The 23,886-nt window shown below is 42.0% G+C and overlaps 1 protein-coding gene across 2 annotated transcripts in view; it reads left to right on the forward strand.

Moving 5' to 3' along the window:
- LOC147025714 (zinc finger and BTB domain-containing protein 21-like) overlaps window positions 1–23,109 on the forward strand; it is a 42,349-nt gene extending 19,240 nt beyond the window's left edge. The window contains exons 2-3 of one of the 2 annotated variants that reach the window (XM_085880405.1): window positions 18,130–18,626; window positions 18,921–23,109. In XM_085880405.1, the coding sequence (XP_085736531.1) occupies window positions 18,135–18,626; window positions 18,921–21,638 (3,210 nt within the window). In that variant the 5' untranslated portion in view covers window positions 18,130–18,134 and the 3' untranslated portion in view covers window positions 21,639–23,109. Of the gene's footprint in view, window positions 1–18,109; window positions 18,627–18,920 lie in introns of both variants that reach the window. The other variant, XM_085880404.1, reaches the window with a different exon arrangement.
- Window positions 23,110–23,886: the final 777 nt, after the last annotated feature.

Genomic DNA, 23,886 nt, shown 5'->3' on the forward strand with positions numbered 1-23,886 from the left:
ACATAAACACATACAAACACCATCACATAAACACATACAAACACCATCACATAAACGCATACAAACACCATCACATAAACGCATACAAACACCATCACATAAACACATACAAACACCATCACATAAACGCATACAAACACCATCACATAAACACATACAAACACCATCACATAAACACATACAAACACCATCACATTTCCACAAACAAACACCATCACAAAAACACATACAAACACCATCACAAATACACATACAAACACCATCACATATACACATCCAAACACCATCACATATACACATCCAAACACCATCACAGAAACACATACAAACACCATCACATAAACACATACAAACAGCATCACATAGAGACATACAAACACCACCACATATACACATACAAACACCATCACATATACACATACAAACACCATCACATATACACATACAAACACCATCACATAAACACATCCAAACACCATCACAAAAACACATACAAACACCATCACAAATACACTTACAAACACCATCACATATACACATACAAACACCATCACATAAACACATACAAACACCATCACATAAACGCATACAAACACCATCACATAAACATACAAACACCATCACATAAACACATACAAACACCATCACATTTCCACAAACAAACACCATCACAAAAACACATACAAACACCATCACAAATACACATACAAACACCATCACAAATACACATACAAACACCATCACATATACACATACAAACACCATCACATAAACACAAACAAACACCATCACATATACACATACAAACACCATCCCATATACACATACATACATCATCACATATACACATACAAACACCATCACATATACACATACAAACACCATCACATATACACATACAAACACCATCACATATACACATCCAAACACCATCACATATACACGTGCAAACACCATCACATATACACATACAAACACCATCACATATACACTTACAAACACCATCACATATACACATACAAACACCATCACATATACACATACAAACACCATCACATATACACTTACAAACACCATCACATAAACACATACAAACACCATCACAAATACACATACAAACACCATGACATAAACACATACAAACATCATCACATAAACACATACAAGCACCATCACATAAACACATACAAACACTATCACATAAACACATACAAACACCATCACATAAACACATACAAACACCATCACATAAACACATACAAACACCATCACATAAACACATACAAACACCATCACAAATACACATACAAACACCATGACATAAACACATACAAACATCATCACATAAACACATACAAGCACCATCACATAAACACGTACAAACACTATCACATAAACACATACAAACACCATCACATAAACACATACAAACACCATCACATAAACACATACAAACACCATCACATAAACACTTACAAACACCATCACATATACACATACAAACAGCATCACATATACACATACAAACACCATCACATAGACACATACAAACACTATCACATAAACACATACAAACACCATCACATAGACACATACAAACACCATCACATAAACACATACAAACACCATCACATAAACACATACAAACACCATGATATAAACACATACAAACACCATCACATAAACACATACAAACACCATCACATATACACATACAAACACCATCACATATACACATACAAACACCATCACATATACACAGACAAACACCATCACATATACACATCCAAACACCATCACATATACACGTGCAAACACCATCACATATACACATGCAAACACCATCACATATACACATACAAACACCATCACATATACACTTACAAATACACATACAAACACCATGACATAAACACATACAAACACCATCACATATACACTTACAAACACCATCACATAAACACATACAAACACCATCACATAAACACATACAAACACCATCACATAAACACATACAAACACCATCACATAAAGACACAAACACCATCACATAAACACATACAAACACCATCACAAATACACATACAAACACCATGACATAAACACATACAAACATCATCACATAAACACATACAAACACCATCACATAAACACATACAAACATCATCACATAAACACATACAAACACCATCACATAAACACATACAAACACCATCACATAAACACATACAAACACCATCACATAAACACATACAAACACCATCACATAAACACATACAAACACCATCACATAAACACATACAAACACCATCACATATACACATACAAACACCATCACATATACACTTACAAACACCATCACATAAACACATACAAACACCATCACAAATACACATACAAACACCATGACATAAACACATACAAACATCATCACATAAACACATACAAACACCATCACATAAACACATACAAACACTATCACATAAACACATACAAACACCATCACATAAACACATACAAACACCATCACATAAACACATACAAACACCATCACATAAACACTTACAAACACCGTCACATATACACATACAAACACCATCACATATACACATACAAACACCAACACATAGACACATACAAACACGATCACATAAACACATACAAACACCATCACATAGACACATACAAACACCATCACATAAACACATACAAACACCATCACATAAACACATACAAACACCATCACATAAACACATACAAACACCATCACATATACACATACAAACACCATCACATATACACATACAAACACCATCACATATACACATCCAAACACCATCACATATACACGTGCAAACACCATCACATTCACACAAACAAACACCATTACATATACACATACAAACACCATCACATATACACATACAAACACCATCACATGACACATACAAACACCATCACATATGCATACACAAACACCTTCACATATGCACAAACAAACACCATCACATATACACACCATCACACATACACATACAAACACCATCACATATACACATACAAACACCATCACATATAAACATACAAACACCATCACATATACACAAACAAACACCATCACATATACACATACAAACACCTTCACATTTCTACTTGCAAACACCATCACATATACACAAAAAACACCATCACATATACACATACAAACATCATCACAAATACACGTACAAACAACATCACATAAACACGTACAAACACCATCACATAAACACGTACAAACACCATCACATATACACATACAAACACCATCACATATACACATCCAAACACCATCACAGAAACACGTACAAACACCTTCACATCTGCACATACAAACACCATCACATTCACACAAACAAACACCATTACATATACACAAACAAACACCATCACATATACACATACAAACACCATCACATATTCACATAAAACACATTCACATTTCTACTTGCAAACACCATCACATATACACAAAAAACACCATCACATATACACATACAAACATCATCACATATACACATACAAACACCATCACAGATACACATAAAAACACCATCACATACACACATACAAACACCATCACATGACTCATACAAACACCATCACATATGCACATACAAACACCATCACATCTTCACATACAAACTCATACAAACACCATCACATATGCACACACAAACACCATCACATATACACATACAAACACCATCATCATAAACACCATCACATAAGCATCACATCTACACATACAAACTCATACAAACACCATCACATATGCACACACAAACACCATCACATATACACATACAAACACCATCACATAAACACACACAAACACCATCACATGACACACACAAACACCATCACATATGCACACACAAACACCTTCACATATGCACATACAAACACCATCATATATAAACATACAAACACCATCACATATACACAAACAAACACCATCACATATACACATACAAACACCATCACATATAAACATACAAACACCATCACATATAAACATACAAACACCATCACATAAACACATGCAAACACCATCACATATACACATGCAAACACCATCACATATACACATACAAACACCATCACATATTCACGTAAAAACACCTTCACATTTCTACTTGCAAACACCATCACATATACACATACAAACACCATCACATATACACATACAAACACCATCACATAAACACATACAAACACCATCACATCTGCACAAAAACACCACATATCCACATAAAAACACCTTCACATATACACATGCAAACACCATCACATGACACATACAAACACCATCACATATACACATACAAACACCACCACACATACACATACAACCACCATCACATAAACACATCCAAGCACCATCACATAAACACATCCAAACACCATCACATAAACACATCCAAACACCATCACATAAACACATCCAAACACCATCACGTAAACACATACAAACACCATCACATAAACACATCCAAACACCATCACATGACACATACAAACACCATCACATATGCACACACAAACACCTTCACATATGCACATACAAACACCATCACATGACACATACAAACACCATCACATATGCACATACAAACACCATCACATATACACATACAAACACCATCACATATACACATACAAACACCATCACATATTCACATACAAACACCATCACATAAACACATACAAACACCATCACATTTCCACAAACAAACACCATCACATTTCCACATACAAACACCATCACAAATACACATACAAACACCATCACAAATACACATACAAACACCATCACATATACACATACAAACACCATCACATAAACACAAACAAACACCATCACATATACACATACAAACACCATCACATATATACATACAAACACCATCACATATACACATACAAACACCATCACATATACACATACAAACACCATCACATATACACATACAAACACCATCACATATACACATACAAACACCATCACATATACACATACAAACACCATCAAATATAAACTTACAAACAGCATCACATATACACATACAAACACCATCACATATAGACATACAAACACCAGCACATATACTCTTACAAACACCATCACATAAACACATACAAACACCATCACAATTACACATTCAATCCCCCTGACATAAACACATTCAGAGATCATCCCCTACACACATACAAACACCATCCCATAAACACATACAAACTCTATCACATAAACACATACAAACACCATCACATAAACACATACAAACACCATCACATAAACACATACAAACACCATCACATAAACACTTACAAACACCATCACATATACACATACAAACACCATCACATATACACATACAAACACCATCACATAGACACATACAAACACTATCACATAAACACATACAAACACCATCACATAGACACATACAAACACCATCACATAAACACATACAAACACCATCACATAAACACATACAAACACCATGATATAAACACATACAAACACCATCACATAAACACACAAACACCATCACATAAACACATACAAACACCATCACATATACACTTACAAACACCATCACATATACACTTCAAAACACCATCACATATGCACAAACAAACACCATCACATAAACACATACAAACACCATCACATAAACGCATACAAACACCATCACATAAGCGCATACAAGCACCATCACATAAACGCATACAAACACCATCACATAAACACATACAAACACCATCACATAAACGCATACAAACACCATCACATAAACACATACAAACACCATCACATAAACACATACAAACACCATCACATTTCCACAAACAAACACCATCACAAAAACACATACAAACACCATCACAAATACACATACAAACACCATCACAAATACACATTCAAACACCATCACATATACACGTACAAACGCCATCACATAGACTCAATCAAACGCCATCACATATACACATACAAACACCATCACATATACACATACAAACACCATCACATATACACATACAAACACCATCACATATACACATACAAACACCATCACATATACACATCCAAACACCATCACATATACACGTGCAAACACCATCACATATACACATCCAAACACCATCACATATACACTTACAAACACCATCACATATACACATACAAACACCATCACATATACACATACAAACACCATCACATATACACTTACAAACACCATCACATAAACACATACAAACACCATCACAAATACACATACAAACACCATGACATAAACACATACAAACACCATCACATATACACTTACAAACACCATCACATAAACACATACAAACACCATCACATAAACACATACAAACACCATCACATAAACACACAAACACCATCACATAAACGCATACAAACAGCATCGCATATACACTTACAAACACCATCACATATACACTTCAAAACACCATGACATATGCACAAACAAACACCATCACATAAACACATACAAACACCATCACATAAACACATACAAACACCATCACATAAACACATACAAACACCATCACATAAACGCATACAAACACCATCACATAAACACATACAAACACCATCACATAAACGCATACAAACACCATCACATAAACACATACAAACACCATCACATAAACACATACAAACACCATCACATTTCCACAAACAAACACCATCACAAAAACACATACAAACACCATCACAAAAACACATACAAACACCATCACAAATACACATACAAACACCATCACAAATACACATACAAACACCATCACATAAACACAAACAAACACCATCACATATACACATACAAACACCATCACATATACACATACAAACACCATCACATATACACATACAAACACCATCACATATACACATACAAACACCATCACATATACACATCCAAACACCATCACATATACACGTGCAAACACCATCACATATACACATACAAACACCATCACATATACACTTACAAACACCATCACATATACACATACAAACACCATCACATATACACATACAAACACCATCACATATACACTTACAAACACCATCACATAAACACATACAAACACCATCACAAATACACATACAAACACCATGACATAAACACATACAAACATGATCACATAAACACATACAAGCACCATCACATAAACACATACAAACACTATCACATCAACACATACAAACACCATCACATAAACACATACAAACACCATCACATAAACACATACAAACACCATCACATAAACACATACAAACACCATCACAAATACAAATACAAACACCATGACATAAACACATACAAACATCATCACATAAACACATACAAGCACCATCACATAAACACATACAAACACTATCACATAAACACATACAAACACCATCACATAAACACATACAAACACCATGATATAAACACATACAAACACCATCACATAAACACATACCCACACCATCACATATACACATACAACCACCATCACATATACACATACAAACACCATCACATATACACATACAAACACCATCACATATACACATCCAAACACCATCACATATACACGTGCAAACACCATCACATATACACATGCAAACACCATCACATATACACATACAAACACCATCACATATACACTTACAAACACCATCACATAAACACATACAAACACCATCACAAATACACATACAAACACCATGACATAAACACATACAAACACCATCACATATACACTTACAAACACCATCACATAAACACATACAAACACCATCACATAAACACATACAAACACCATCACATAAACACATACAAACACCATCACATAAACACACAAACACCATCACATAAACACATACAAACACCATCACATAAACACATACAAACACCATCACATATACACATACAAACACCATCACATAAACGCATACAAACACCATCACATCTACACTTACAAACACCATCACATATACACATACAAACACCATCACATGCACATGTACATTGTTTTTGAGGGTCTACACCCCCTTTTTCTCATTGTGTGCCTTATTTTCTGTCGTCTTGCATTCTCCACAAGCCACGGTATCTCCCTTCTTTTCTCTTGTTTGTAATTTTCGTCAATATCTGTAATTATCTCTTGTTTTCTGAAGTTTTCCACATGGTCCACATCATATAAAGGGTTTTTTTCTATGCCGCTGGCATTTTTCCCAAGAATCTTCTTCAAATTACTCTTCAAATCCTCTTCAAATTACTCCATCTTCAACTCACTATCGAAAACATGGACCAACTTCTATCGACTCATCCAAACTCTCTCTTCCTCATATGTGGTGACGTCAATTGTCATCACGACAGTTGGCTAGGTGTGGGTCCCTCTCTCACCTGTCATGGCACCTCAGCAAAATCTTTCTGCGGCTCATTGGGACTGACTCAATCGGTCAACTTCCCGACCCGGATCTCAACCAATGCTACTCCATTTCTTCTGGATCTGATTTTGACAAATTTCCCTAAAAATATCTGCTGTTCTTCCTCTGCTCCAATCGGTTCTTCTGACCACGTCCTTGTCAAAGTGGACATCTCTCTGGCTGTTATTAGAGAACCACCCCAGCTCCGTCGAGTCTGGCATTTCACTCAGGCCGACTGGCAGGGTCTCCAAGCAGCCATCAACATCTAGACTGGTCTCCCATCACTACTTTCTCCAACATCAACTTGTCCTGGGAATTCTTTCAAAGAAACTTGCTCTCCCTCATGCACAGATTTATCCTCTCGTCTTCAGTTGTCCTCCCCTTCCTCCCGCCCTTGGTTCACTGAAGATTGTGACGAGGCAATTGTCCTGAAACAACTTGCCTTTGCCTCATGGAAAGCAAACCCAACTGAAGGGAATCTCAGTTCCTTCCACAATGCTCACAAAAAGTGTGTGCTGGGTGTGCGCTGCCGCTCGCTTCGTCGCCACAGGGTGAATCCCCCTTTCCTGTGGCTAATATTTTAAACCACCCATTAGGCACTGTGGCTAATCCAGGTTTCGAATGATTAGCCACAGGAAAAAGGAAATAGCCACATATTTTCTTCAAAAGTTTTTTTTTTAGCAATATGAAATCATAAGTTACTTTTAAGGTGGATGTGTGAATTTGATGGGTGAGGTTGGTTGGATGAGTGAGTTGGATTGTTCAGATTGGTTGGATGAGTGAGTTTGACGTGTGAGATTGGTTGAATGAACGACCATCAGGGGAGGTGGTGATTGTGAGGGATGGTGGTGGTGGTGGTGGTGATGGTGTGTGTGTGTGTGTGTGTGTGTGTGTGTGTGTGTGTGTGTGTGTGTGTGTGTGTGGGGGGGGAGGGGGGGTATGGTCATTGTGCCTTTAGTAGGTGGTAGTGGGGGAATGGGGGTGGTTGTGAACCAGGATTGCACCAACCTCATGCCAGTCAAACTCACTCATCCAACCAATCTCACCCAACAACTTCACTCATCCAACCAATCTCACACATCAAACTCACTCATCCAACCAATCTCACACATCAAACTCACACTTCCAACCAATGTCACACACCAAACTCACTCATACAACCAATCTCACCCATCAACTTCACTCATCCAACCAGCTAAAGTCACCCATCAAACTCACTCATCCAAACAAATTCTCCCATCGTATGCAAATTACGTCAGACTGTCATGTGACCAGCTAAGTTGTCCAAGATGGCAGCTTCCTGCAGGGAGGAAATCACCAGCAGCTGATCGATTTATCGGTAATTTTTGATGAATATGCCCATTGAGGATGCTCCCCAGTGTATTATTCACCAGGACAATGCAGCGAACGAAGAAGTCAAACGTTTTACGTCTGTAAGATGGGATAAATGGAGAGAAAGTGTCAAGAAATGGCTCGTCTTAGACGGTCACGAACGTCGTTTAGCTGAGAGTGCACGAGTGTATATTGAGTATGAAGAAATCCCTAGTCATCTGGGCTATCACGACACTTGCTACCGTCGCTTCATCGATGCAAAAAGAATACGTGGGGCTGAGAAACGTTGTTCACAAACCATGCATGATGACTCTGCGATTTTTGATGATTGCATGTATGAACCATCGCCAAAAAAACTGCGCATGCATGTCCTACGAGCAAATTACCAGGCGGCAATCCATCAACGATCTATTTGCCAGTGGATAAACGCCCCTTCTCCTGTTGGACATGGCTGGCAAATGGTTGATGGTAAACTCGGCATCACATGGATGCGACTGAATCCAGGTCCAGATATTCTCTTACAAGTAAGCCATTGTTCTTGTAATGTTTCGAAGTGTGCAGGGTTGAGGTGCTCTTGTCGAAAAAACAATGTACCAGGTACAGATATGTGTAAATGTACCAACTGTGAAAATGCCAACACCGAAAACACTGATGATACTGATGTTTCTGATGATGACGAAGAAGAGGTTTCTTGGATAAACCCTGATGCAAATTGACCTTTGTCATCCAAGTGATGCCGAGATAGGAAAATAGATACTATCATGTCTGGTCAGCTCAGAGAATTCCTAGCCTCCCACCTTGTGATGACGGATAATTATTGATGACGGATAATTATGTATATATCTGGTTTGATCTTGCAAATAAAGTTCTATTTACTTCCGATTAACAATGCAACGGAACTGCAGTGCACACCCTTTGGCTGGCAACTTACCTGCAACTCCCACGAAAAAGCCAAAATTAAGTTACCCCGCTTTCCCTATTGTAGTAGTCATGGCCGTCTAGGGGCTGATGCGATGACGGGTAAGGAGGCTGGGTCCCCACCCCGTGAGGAACACTAGAGCCAAACTACATGGGTGTAAAATATATAAATATAATTGAATCAACTCTCCGCGACACACGATACTGCCCCGTTACATCGACTCAACCCTGCGGGGCTGGCCCAAGGCCACCCTGACGATGGCGAGGTGAGGGTTGCTCTTCCCAGACGAAGACGCCACATGACGAGCGATGCGGCAAAGTCAATCCTCGCGCTGACTGGGTGCGCCTCAAGTATCGATCAGCACCGGTTCGACTGCCCAGTTGTCTGCTCCACCGCCCGTATGTATGTAATGTCCTGCCATGGCTGACCGGCTATATATAAAGCTGTCCGAGGCAGGGTTAATGGCGCTCATTCGATGGGTCGATGCGCTGGCGTTGCACAATGGTTAGTCCTCCCACGCCGGCACTTCGGGTACAATAGGCCCATGATCGAAGTTAGTCCTCCCGCGCCGGCACTCTCGGCTAAACGACGTTCGTGACCGTCCAAGACGAGCCATTTGTTGACACTTTCTCTCCATTTATCCCATCTTACAGACGTAAAACGTTTGACTTCTTCGTTCGCTACATTGTCTTGGTGAATAATACAGTGGGGAGCGTCCTCACTGGCCATATTCATCAAAAATTACCCATAAATCGCCGATCAGCTGCTGGTGATTTCCTCCCTGCAGGAAGCTGCCATCTTGGACAACTTATCTGGTCACATGACAGTCTGACGAAGTTTGCATACGATGCCAGCCGATCTATTGGCTGTCGAGGCGTCACATGGCCTACACATGATCAGAGTGGAGAGACTTTCAAATGAGAGAGCGCGGGGAATGCATCGACTTTCATGATGAAAAGACACAGTAACTGCAGCTATTTGAGTGGAGAACTTTTGCATACGTATGTATTTGGATATATACTATCATATTATCAAGGTTTTGTCTACCCCCCCCCCCCCCGATGAATGGAACAAAACTTGATTTTCAGGCACTTCCTGAGCCATGGCTGATGACCTATGAATAAAAAGGTGTAAACACAGAAATCTGCAACTGCAGACCAATCAGCCTTCTCCCAATCATCAGCAAGGTAATGGAATTCATCATCGCTTCAGACATTAAATCCATCCTCTTCTCCAATGGCTTGATTTCCGATCATCAATTTGGTTTCAGACCAGGTCACTCTACCCTGGATATGCTACTTCTGCTCTCCCAACAATGGATGGAGGTCTTCGATGCCGGACATGAAATCAGAGCCATATCGCGTGCTTTTGACACGGTCTGGCACCCGGCCCCGGCCCTGCTCACCGAACTCTCTTCCTATGGTATCCAAGGCCATCTCCACTCATGGCTCACAGACTTCCTCTCCTGTCGCAGTCAACGTGTGGCCCTAAATGGAGTTCTTTCATCCCCTCTTCCTGTCCAGGCTGGAGTTCCTCAAGGTAGCGTTCTGGGCCCTGTTCTTTTTCTGGTTTTCATCAAAGATCTCTCCGACTCTCTGGAAAATCCTCTATATCTCTTTGCTGATGACTTTACCCTCTGCCGTACCATCTGTCATCCCTCAGACCGGCATGCAGCAGCTTCTTCGCTCTCTGCAGATCTTCGTAAAATCACAAACTGGTCCAATACGTGGAACATGTCTTTCAATCCTGACAAATCTAACACTCTCACTATATTTCTCCGAAAGGACCGTTTGGAACCCCCACCCCCCAATCAACTTTCTCAACAATCCTCTGGAAGAAGTCCTTTCTTTCAAGCTTCAGGGTCTCACTATCTGCCATGATCTTTCCTGGGAAATCCACATTTCCAACATGGCCTCCAAAGCCAGTCGCCGACTGGGAATCCTCCGTCATGCAAAGTCCTTCCTCGGCCATCCTGAGCTCCTGACCACATACAAAGCTTTCATCCACAGCCTGATGGAGTACTGCTCTCCCCTGTGGGCTGGTGCTCTTGCCTCCCACCTTTCTCGACTTCACGCTGTGGAAACCAAGTCATTTCGGATCATTGGCATCTCCCGTGATGAGGCTGAGTCTTGGGGTCTCTCACTCTCTCTCCGCAGGCTGGTCGGTGGTCTTTCTGACTTCTACCGTCTCCTCTCGGGTCTCGCCCCGCTGCTGTGTCTGTGATTTGTCCCCACCATATTTCCGCAAGGCGCTCAAGGTCCGCCAACAACTCCCTTCTGGTAAAACTACCAAAATCACGAATCACTGCTCACCTTCACTCTTTCATTCCTCTTTTCCCCCGCCTTTGGAATAAACTCCTTCACTCTGTTCAATCCCATTTTTCCCTCCAGGTCTTCAAAACAGCTGTTCACCACCACCTCTTATCGTCCCCCATCCAAATCCTCGATCTTTTCTACCCCCATTAATCCACCCCAACCCACCTCCTTCAAATTACCTGCTTTCCTTCCTGAAAGTCCCTGTAATGTCCATCTTGTTTCCCCCGTGTTCCCCGTCCCATCCCTCTCCCTTCCACAGATCTCCTAATGTCTCTGTTCCCCACTGTTTTGTCCTTCCCACTCCCTCCCCACTTCTCATGCCCCCCTTGCTGTGCATTGTGTGTTAGCTCTCATACGAGCCTTGACATGTAATACAAAAATTAATTCAGGTTGATGAGATGAAAATTGACAATTTTGTATATTCGTCCGATGTTGACCTTTTTGGCCTATGTTGACCTCAAAAATACTTGTTCGTTGACATCAGTGAGCTGACATGGAAATCCTGTTCAAATTTCAAATCAATCGGATGAAATTTGACAATTTTAGAAATGCAGGCCAATGTTGACCAGTGACCTATGCTGACCTCAAAAGTCGTTGGTTGTTGAATTCAGTGACTTGATTTGCAAATCCTCTTCAGATTTCTCGTCAATCAGATGAAAATTTTAAAATGTTGGCATATGTTGACCTTTGACCTATGTTGACCTCAAAAGAGTGATTGCTGTATCACATAGTCGTGTAAAATGTGGTAAAGTTTCAATCTCTGCTGAACGGTGGTTGATGTATGCTCTTGACAAAATGCAGACACATCCATCGTATGATGTACAATATACGTATGTACGCTACCCTTAACCCTGCACTTTGCTTCACGAGTGCAGGGTAATGAGTACGTACAATTGTAGACGACGTATTTGATGCACCAATAAATTGATCGACTAATGCATATCCATAAATGGTCGATAGTGCTGCCCTCCGGTGGAAACCAAGCAGAATTGCATGATGTTTATAACATTTGTGGATGATGTGTGGATAGTTGAATTTGAGCAAAAACCAGCAAAAAAGTAAAAACACGACGACACTGATGTGGAATTTGTTTTAAAAGCCAAATGAGATGTACTGGCCGATGTACAGGGTGTTTCAACAAGCTAAAATGAGCTAAGATCCTTGTCCTCTTAATGATGACGTCATAAAAACGAATATGACGTCATTGTGATGTATCAGGTTTGCGATAAATTATCTGTGCTAATGCCCGGCTTGATTCCCGCAAACAAAATTCAAACAGCTTGCCTAGTTTCGGAGATAATGGTATGGGCGATTTCCATTAGCGGCGATATTATGACGTCAACTTTTTTTCTAGGAAGAATTTCCAAAATCGGAGATGGTTACTGCCCGCGCGTGGGCTTTCTGCATATACATGGCAAGTTTCACGAAGATCCGATGAAAACTCTGGGTTGTGAAACAAAAAATGTCAAAAAATAGGAATCACGTCATAGTGATGTATCATATGTGCGGTAATTCATCTCTGCTAATGCCCTGTTCGATTCCCGCAAACAGAATTCAAAAAGCTTGCCTAGTTTCGGAGATAATTTTTTAGGCAATTTCCATTAGCAGAGATATTTTGACGTCATAACTTTTTTTCTCGGAGGAATTTTCAAAATTGGAGATGGTTACTGTCTGCGCAGGGTATTTTTACATACATACGCCAAATTTCAGGAAGTTTCGATGAAAACTGTAGGCTGTGAAACAAAAAAGTCCACAAGAAGAAGATGAAGAACAACAACATGAGTAAGACTTAGAGATCTTCCACGAGGATCTAAAAAGAGTGATGCAACTTTAAATGTTGGTTTACAAAGAAACAGAAACCTCAGGAACATGAACCAAACATTTGTTGAAAGCTTATGACGTGGTGTCTTCTCTCACTGATTGACATTGCAGTAAGTCACTACTAGAGTTCATGAGAGCCCAAGGTCTGAAATTGGCATTTACGCAAAATCCTAACAATTGATGTTCTCGATATGTGCCCCTTGGGTGGTCTACCTCAGTTCACCCGAATGGTACTCCCTAACCAATGGCAGCCCTCCAGAACCCATGGTCCAGAGGGTTCAAGTCTGGGCTATGGGGTGCCCAGTCATGAGCGGTTCCCACGGCAACGAGGCGGTTTCTGAAGAGCTGCCGCAGGAAAGTGATGGTATCACCAGCTGTATGTGGGGGTGCACCATCCTGCATAAACCAGGTCATGCTCAGCTGGTTTGGGGTGACCTTTTGGGCTAGGTCATTGTGCAACTTCTGGAGCGCGGCAGGGTAGCACACACTGTTGTTCATCACTGTCCTGTTGTCATTCTCAAACCAGTAAGGCCCTAGCGTTCTCCATCTGGCATTGAAGGCACAGAAGCGTGTGACCTTAGGTCCTCTCAGATACCTCTCAGTGCTCTCCTCAGGTGGTTCTGTCCCCCAGAAAATGTTGTTGTGGTTGTTGATGGACCGTTCAAGTGGAAATGGGCTTCATCACTGAACCAGATCAGGTTGATCCAGTTTGGGTGCTGCTCCATCCTGTCACTGAGCCAATTGCACAAATCAAGTCTCCTTCTCATATCATCTTGACTCGGTTTATGCCAAATCGAGATGATGTTTGGGAAAAGCTTCAGTTCCTGAGTGAGGATACACCAGACTAATGTTGGTTTGATGCCAAGATTCCGGGAGCACCAGCGGTGGGACTTCTTGGGACTATCCACTGCAGAATCCCACACAGCGTCAATGTTGGCTTGGCTCCTGGTTACTGATGCTGGCCTGCCGCTGTTATCCTTGCTCTGGTTGTGCACTGTACCCTTGTACTCAAAATGTTTCACAATACGTTGAATGGCACAATTTGTGGATCCATCACGTGTTCTGAGATCGTATTCCCAGCAGCACCTCCGGCGGGTGGCTTCATATGATTTAGCCTCACATCACAGAACCACCACTTTTGTCTTCTGCTTCACTGTCAATAGCATAGTTGAGCTACAGAGCTAGAAATCCCAGGGAACAAACACCACGATACCACCACCAAACCCTGAAAAGGGAAACTGGAGAGGTCAAAAAACAAATAAATGGCAGGAAGTCAAAAATTTTTTTGTTTGTTTTTTTTAAATACCTTGTCGAGGCTCATATGAGAGCTAACACACAACACACAGCAGGGGGGGCATGAGACAAGAGGGGTGGGAGTGGGAAGGACATAAACAGTGGGGAACAGAGACATGAGGAGATCTGTGGAAGGGAGAGGGATGGGGTGGAAACACGGGGAATACAAGATGGACATTACAGGGACTTTCAGGAAGGAAAGCAGGGAATTTGAAGGAGGTGGGCTTGGGGTGGATTAACGGGGGTAGAAAAGATTGAAGTTTTAGATGGGGGAAAATAAGAGGTGGTGGTGAACAGCTGTTTTGAAGGCCTGGAGGGAAGAATGGAATTGAAGAGAGTGTGGAAGTTTATTTCAAAGGTGGGGAAAAAAGAGGAATGAAAGAGTAAAGGTGAGCAGTGATTCGTGATTTTGGTAGTTTTACCAGAAGGGAGTTGTTGGCGGACCTTGAGTGCCCTGGGGAAATATGGAGGGGACAAATCGCAGGCAGACCAGGGCGGGGGGTGAGACTGGAGAGGAGACGATGTAAGACAGAAAGACCACCGACCTACCTGTGGTGAGAGAGTGAGGTTCAAAGACTCAGCCTCATTGTGGGAGATACCAATGATCCTAAATGTCTTGGTTTCCACAGCGTGAAGCTGAGAAAGGTGAGAGGCAGGAGCACCAGCCCAGAGAGGAGAGCAGTACTCCATCAGGCTGCAGACGAAAGCTTTGTAAGTGGTCAGGAGCTCAGGTGGGCCGAGGTAGGACTTTGCACGACGGAGGATTCCCAGTCGGCGACTGGCTTTTGAAGCCAGGTTGGAAATGTGGCTTTCTCAGGAAAGATCATGGCATATAGTGAGAACCAGAAGCTTGAATGAAAGGACTTCTTCCAGAGGATTGTTGTGAAAGTAGATTGGGGAGGGGCGGGGGGGTTCCAGACAGTCCTTACGGAGAGACATAGTGAGAATGTGAGATTTGTCAGGGTTGAAAGACATGTTCCATGTGTTAGACCAGTTTGTGATTTTACCCAGATCTGCAGAGATCGAAGATGCTGCTGCTTGCCAGTCTGAGGGATGACAGATGGTACAGCAGAGGGTGGAGTAACCAGCAAAGAGATAAAGAGGATTTTCCAGAGAGTCAGAGAGATCATTGATGAAAACCAGAAAAAGAACAGGGCCCAGAACACTGTCTTGAATAATTCCAGCCTGGACAGGAAGAGGGGATGAGAGAACTCCGTTTAGGGCCATACATTGGCTGCGACAGGAGAGGAAATCTGTCTGCCATGAGTGGAGATGGCCTTGGATACCTTGGATACTGCATCAGACTTTTTGAAACACCCTGTATGCTCCAAGTTTCAGCTCGTTTCAATACATAGCCTTCGAGATATGAGCGCCAACACATTTTGGGCAGACGGACGAACAGACAGACTGACAGACACCAACGTTAATTCCGAGGGTTTTCGTTAAAAACTCAAGAATGCGGATATGGACGTTGCTGAAATTTGGAACATATTACCTCGATGTACAAAGGATTTCATTTTGAAATTTGCAGGCCATTTCGCACAGTAGAAGCCGAGAAACAAATTTTCCGTCACTGCGTTTACGTTGCATACAGAGAAACCATCCCATTCAAAGGGAGGCGTGCTTGTGCCTCCCTTGATAAAATGCTTGCAAAACGTTGTGTTTGGATTTTTTTTTAACTAACCAGGAAGAGGTTAGAACTACATGGTCAGCAAAGTTTAGATTTTGTGTGCAGTATGGTGTATGAAAGAAAAGGTCAGCTTATTTTACTGTAATAGTTTCAATGATGCTAGTTTAGTCGGCCCAACATCCTTTTCATCGTTTCTCAGTTTCTTAATGCACTTGTATTTCCTTGTTTTATTTTCGACATTTTGAAAATTCAATTCAGTAGACACAGGCAGAATGTTTATAAAATGACAATGACAGTTTGTTGACCTTCACAACAGGCTGTATGATGGATGTCACACAACCCGTGGCTACCCAGCACTTGCTGCACTTCGTGGACCCTGGACACCCTTTGGCATTCCTCAGCTTTCTGAATGCTGACCGTCATGCTGCCCAGCACTGTGATGTGATCCTTATCGCAGGCGATGCGAAATTCCGTGCACACCGCTGCGTGCTCGCTGCTGGAAGCTCTCATTTCCGACGGATACTTAGCCCCCAGCCTGAAACCTCAGGAACAGCGAGTCGACCAGCAGTTGTGCATCTGGATGCAGCACCAGGACCACTTGAGCATGTGCTTGGGTTCCTATACACAGCAAGCCTTGCGGTCTCTCCCTCTGATCTTGCTACAGTTCAAAGCCTAGGCCGCAAGCTGGGAGTGAATTTCCTGTCAGAGTTAGAAAGTCATGCACCTGCGGGACTATTTCCAGGGCCTACTAATACTAGTGTGGAGGGCGAACGGCAGGATGCGGACGGCTTTGCACAGGAATCAAAGCCACAGGTAATTCTTCACTCATGTTTGACAATGAGCACGAAATACAAAATGGAAAATTGAGATGTACTTATTTATTGATGATCTGTGGTGTATATAAGTTTGAACCTGTTGAAAGCAGGGAATATATTTTGCTGATGAAATTTGCTTTGGTATACAGGTGCAAGAACACCTGATTGTTGAATTAGGTCCCACATTCCTTAGGTGGTCAAAATGATACAGGTTAACTTCTGATAAGCTTGTTTTTTGTTCTTTGTGTTTCCTCATCAAAATTCCCACTGCTGCTTGTCCTCTTTCACACAGGAAACATCACAGGAGTCGTTGACGTTGAGTGACAAAAGTTTGATGCCTGGCAGTGGACAAATCAACATGAAGAGGCAGAACTTGGGTGGTCGACCGGTCTCACAACCTCGCCGTTCTGCCCGTGGCACATCACTTGAACGCACGATTGCCCGACTACAGCAGACTGTTCAACCCCTTGTTTGCAGCGCTCGGCAAAAGCGGGATGAGAAAAAGCCGAATAGCATATTGAGACGTTTGGATAGCAAAGGATTGAGAACCCGGAACCGACGGAAGCCTGCCTGGTTGGATGATACTGTTTGGTCCTCATCTTCACACCGATCATCAAATTTTGAAATGATGCAAATGCCGACATCTTCAGACATGTGGAGTAACGAAGAGTCTGCTGTCATCCAACAAACCTTGCAGGAACCATCAAGCGGTGAACCACAGTTTATGTCTCATGCTCACAAAGACTCTGAGATGACCTTGCTTGATCAGCTGAACCTCAAGACTGAGCCAACTTCGGAACCATCTGATTTGACTTCTGAGTACTGGCGAAGATACGGAAAGGTCGATGGTGAATATTTCAGTAGCTCCAGTTCACGCTCACCCTGTGATTCAAAGTCCCTCTCTCTGGTACCCACCAACCTATCAACCAAGAGTTATCCAATTTCAGGACTGGAAGTTCCATATCTAAACTCAGAACGGATTAATGCTGCGATGAAGCAGGAAGTAGCGGACAGTTGTAGCGACGAGGATACGCCAAGTAGCCATCCAGCAAGTGGTCTGCTCCAGAATGACAGTGATGTGCAACAAGCCAATACCAACTCACCGGCTGAGTTTGATTACACAAATGATCAAATTGCTGAGCAAGAAGCCCCCGTTGCCACAGGTTCCACTTCACTCTCTTGTATTGGAATGGTGGTTCACAGGACCAATATGCTTCGGACTCGTCGACAGTCTCTGAGTTGTTACCGACCAGGTGTTGACCCAGACTCGCCACCCATGAGGAAACTCGTGCCCCAGGACTTTGGACCTGAGGAGCTTCCCATTTTGCCCCTGGAAGCCCTTCCAGTCGATGATTCTGAGACACGAAAGCCCCTGTGTTGCTCTGAATGCAATCGTTTGTTCTACTCTATGGCTGCCCTCTGTCGACATGCTCGTGATTATCATGACCCTGCCAGACCATACCCATGCCCTGTTTGTCACAGACGTTTTCTGTCCAAGTTTAAGGTATGGACACACTGTCAGGCACAGCATTCTCTCTTCGATTCTGCTGGTCTTTTCTGTGACCCTGAGGAATCATATGATACAACACAAGTAAACTCTGAACGATGTTTTGCACAGGCAACTAGCACGGACGGTGTACTAGATGACAGCCTGAGGAAAAGTGATGCCGATAAAGAAGATGCCTTTGTGGCGAAGAGTGACAATATCCAAACAATGTGTACAAATGACAAAGATCATAAATATATGAGGGGCTTGTGTTTATCCCCAGTAGCTTCTATTTTGAGTGTACCCAGGAGAGGGAGGTGTAGAAGACCAGCTTCTACCAGAGGTCGTGCTGCGACAAGGCAATCAAAACGAGGTCGTGGTAGGCCTCGGAAATTTCAGAAAGATAAAGAAATTCCTGAGGAATCGTTGGTTTCCACAGGTGAAGGCAGGAAAACAATGGCAGAATCTGATTCTGATCCTAACCTCGATATGTTAGGATACTTTGGTTCTTCTGCAAAGCGTCCAAGAAGAGGCAGACGTGGTGCAAGGCGTGCATCAATGTCTCGACGTCATTTTGCAGTTCGGGCAAAAACCAGATCAGTTCATGGATCGGTTCGTAGGCCGAACGCTGACGACTACAATACGCAGCCCAACCCTGCACCCACGGCTCGTGTTAGCTCTCACTGGCTATCAGATGCTGATGATTCGGGGGACTCTGGGGACCATTTGCTTATCGCCGAAGATGTCCCTGAAGATGCAGTCGACAGTCCGACGGATAATGATATGAAGGAATGCAGACAGGGGGGCGCAAGCCCACCACACCTTAGATCACCTGGACTTAAAAGGAAAGTCAGTTCAGATGCAATTGACCCAAATTATGTGGAACCATACTCAGAAGATATAGCATCAATCACAGAACCTGCCATAACGAGTGGTGAGCTGAACTCCGGCATGGAAACGGAACCTTTGTGCAATAACAAGTCAAAGGAACAGCAGATGTGTAGAGTGTGCTTACGGGTTTTTCGCACGGCTTTTAGCCTCTGGCGACACAAGAACGAGGGGCAGTGTTGTGTTGAAATACTCGATGCAAGTCCCAAGGAACGCGATAGTTCATTGGCACAAAATTCTGATACATCAAAATCTCAGAAATTGACACTAGTTTTGCTAAAGCCTGAAGTTCACGCAGTTAAAAAAAGGACTAAGCAGGCAAGTGAGGACGTAGAAGACAAGCCTTCGTTCGAGGCAAAAGCTGAAAGCTCAGCGAGTAGCAGCGATGGAGCAATGGGTGATGCTGGAATTGAACCTGGGCCTACATTTGGGAGCTCCCACGTTTGTCCCAAGTGTGAGGTGACTTTCAAAACCTCCTACGAGCTCGATCGACACCGAGAGCTCTTTTGTCCGTTTAAACCATTTCGCTGTCCGGACTGTTTTAAGGCCTACCGAACCAATTTTCGCCTGTGGAGCCACTGGCAGTCACACCACGCACTTCCAGCTCCTTATGTTCTAAAAAAGCTGTCAAGTTAACTTGCCTAGTGAAGAGAGGTTCCAGGATCTTTTTTGGCACAGAGGCGCACAGAATGCTGAGATAAGCCCAATTAATTGTTTGGTTGCCATAACCTCAATGACTGAAAACAGATGTCAAACCCGAAGTTGTCATTGTCGAGATGTTCATTAGGCTCCGCTGTGATAACGAATCGAATCAGCATTATACTGACTTCTGTATATTGTGACTTATCTGCAGTAAACTATTAAAATTTAACATACCTGATGCCAAAAAAAATGAGCAATGGATGCAACAATGTTGAATTATGCTTTGCCACCTATCCCCACCATCCTCAACGCATATATGTGTGCATACGCACACACTCGTATGGATGCGCGCACACACACACCACACGCTCTAACGGAGGTGGATACTTTAAGACCTGGGAGGACTCCGTTCCACCTTCTGAAACCCATGTATGGAGATAACAACCAACCAACAACACACACACACACACGCACACGCACACACCTTGTTGATGTGTTGCTTTGTTTGCAATGTTTGTCGTTTTAATCATGATGATATGGTTGGTTCACAGTTACATTTCAAGTGGTGTAAGTAAAGTAGTTTACTTTTTTTTAATTCTTCTGCAAAGTATATCCATATAGTATTAGTTGTACGTTTCTGATGTTTAGTACTGCACCAAACCTAAACGAACGATTTGCCTTGAAGCTAAATGTTGATATTAATGTGGAAACAAAGCTGTAATAATCCCAAAAATATGAAATCGTAACTCACACCAGAAAATTCAACGTCAACTCACTGATTGGCCTCGGATACATCCGGCTATGTTATTGGCAACCAAGCACTTAGTTTGTAACTTAGCCCGGAATGTAACGTGCGGATTCCTGTTTGCAGCAGGTTTGCTCGGAGAGCCAGGGAATGAAGAACCCTTGTATTTTAGATGTCGGTTTAATTTCGATTCTGTGGGGCTTCTAAGAGCAGCTACCTCGAAATATCATTTTAACTCTGATTTCAACACTTCGCCCTCCCATATGAACCACCGAAGTCTAAATTTTAACCTGTGCTATGATAACCGTAGCTCGGACGTACACCCATGGAACCGACCATCCAACTACAGTGCCTTTCAGTGGGCTGGTCAGCTGCGGCCTATTCAGGCCTATCTAGGTCTTCACAGGCCATGAGCAAGCTACCTCCACTCTGCCTTGTCATCCCTCGCTAGTTGAACGATGACTCATGGTTATTGTTAGCACTGAGTGATTCCCATTGCTGTAATTTTCAAACGTACTGTGTTTCACTGTAACTCGGTGTTCTAGTCTGTTGCCATTGTTGAAAACACACACACAGATAATTATCTAACCCTAGGGTTTGTGCTAGGAAGTGGGTTCCATCCCCGACGCAGTGCTCAGGACGAGATGTTTTGAGTTCTGGAAATTTTCTTTTGTTTCATTCGTAAATAAAAATCAGTAAATCACTGCAATACAGGTTCTATATGATTGTTTTTGTCTTTGGCGTTGTTGTTTTTACACCCCTTCCCCACCTCTGTTCATGAGGACCTGAGGTTATGTTGCTCATCTTGACGAGATTTCTCTTTGTAATATTGTTAATCTGATAATCTCATTCCTGATGCACTCACTCTGCAATGTTAGTTTAATTACCCTCGCCAAAGTTGAGGCTATTGCATTTGGGGCCGTTTGTTTGTTTGTTTGTCTGTCTGTTTGTCTTTGTGTTTGTTTTTGTTTGTGTGTTTGTTTATTTGTTTGTTTTTGTGTGTTTGTTTGTTTTTGTCCGTTCGTTTGTCTGTTTTTACCTCCGCCACCGAAGGTGAAGGAGGTTATGTTTTCGCCCCTTTCTGTTTGTGTGCAGGATATCTCAAAAAGTTGTTGACGGATCCGGATTAAATTCTGTGGACAGGTTCAGTGTGTGACAAGGATGAAGAGATTCGATTTTGGTGAAGATCCGGATCCGGATCTGATGACGAGAATTTTTTAAGTGATTCTTCACCATTGAGAGATCAAGCTAAACTGAAACATAGCAAGATATCTCAAAAAGTTGTTGACGGATTTGGATGAAACTTGGTGGGCATGTTGGGTATGTGACCACGACGAATTGATTCAATTTTGATGAAGATGCGGATCTGGATTCGAGAATTATTTTCATTTTTAAAGTGATTCTTCATCATTGAGAGATGGGGCCAAACAGGATATAGTACTGTATAGCATGATATTTCAAACATGTAGTGGGCCCGGTATGTTCTCAGGGATCAGG

Source organism: Eptatretus burgeri, chromosome 5, assembly GCF_056783735.1.
Source record: "Eptatretus burgeri isolate ZD-2024b chromosome 5, Ebu_testis_v1, whole genome shotgun sequence".
Lineage (NCBI taxonomy): Eukaryota > Metazoa > Chordata > Myxini > Myxiniformes > Myxinidae > Eptatretus > Eptatretus burgeri.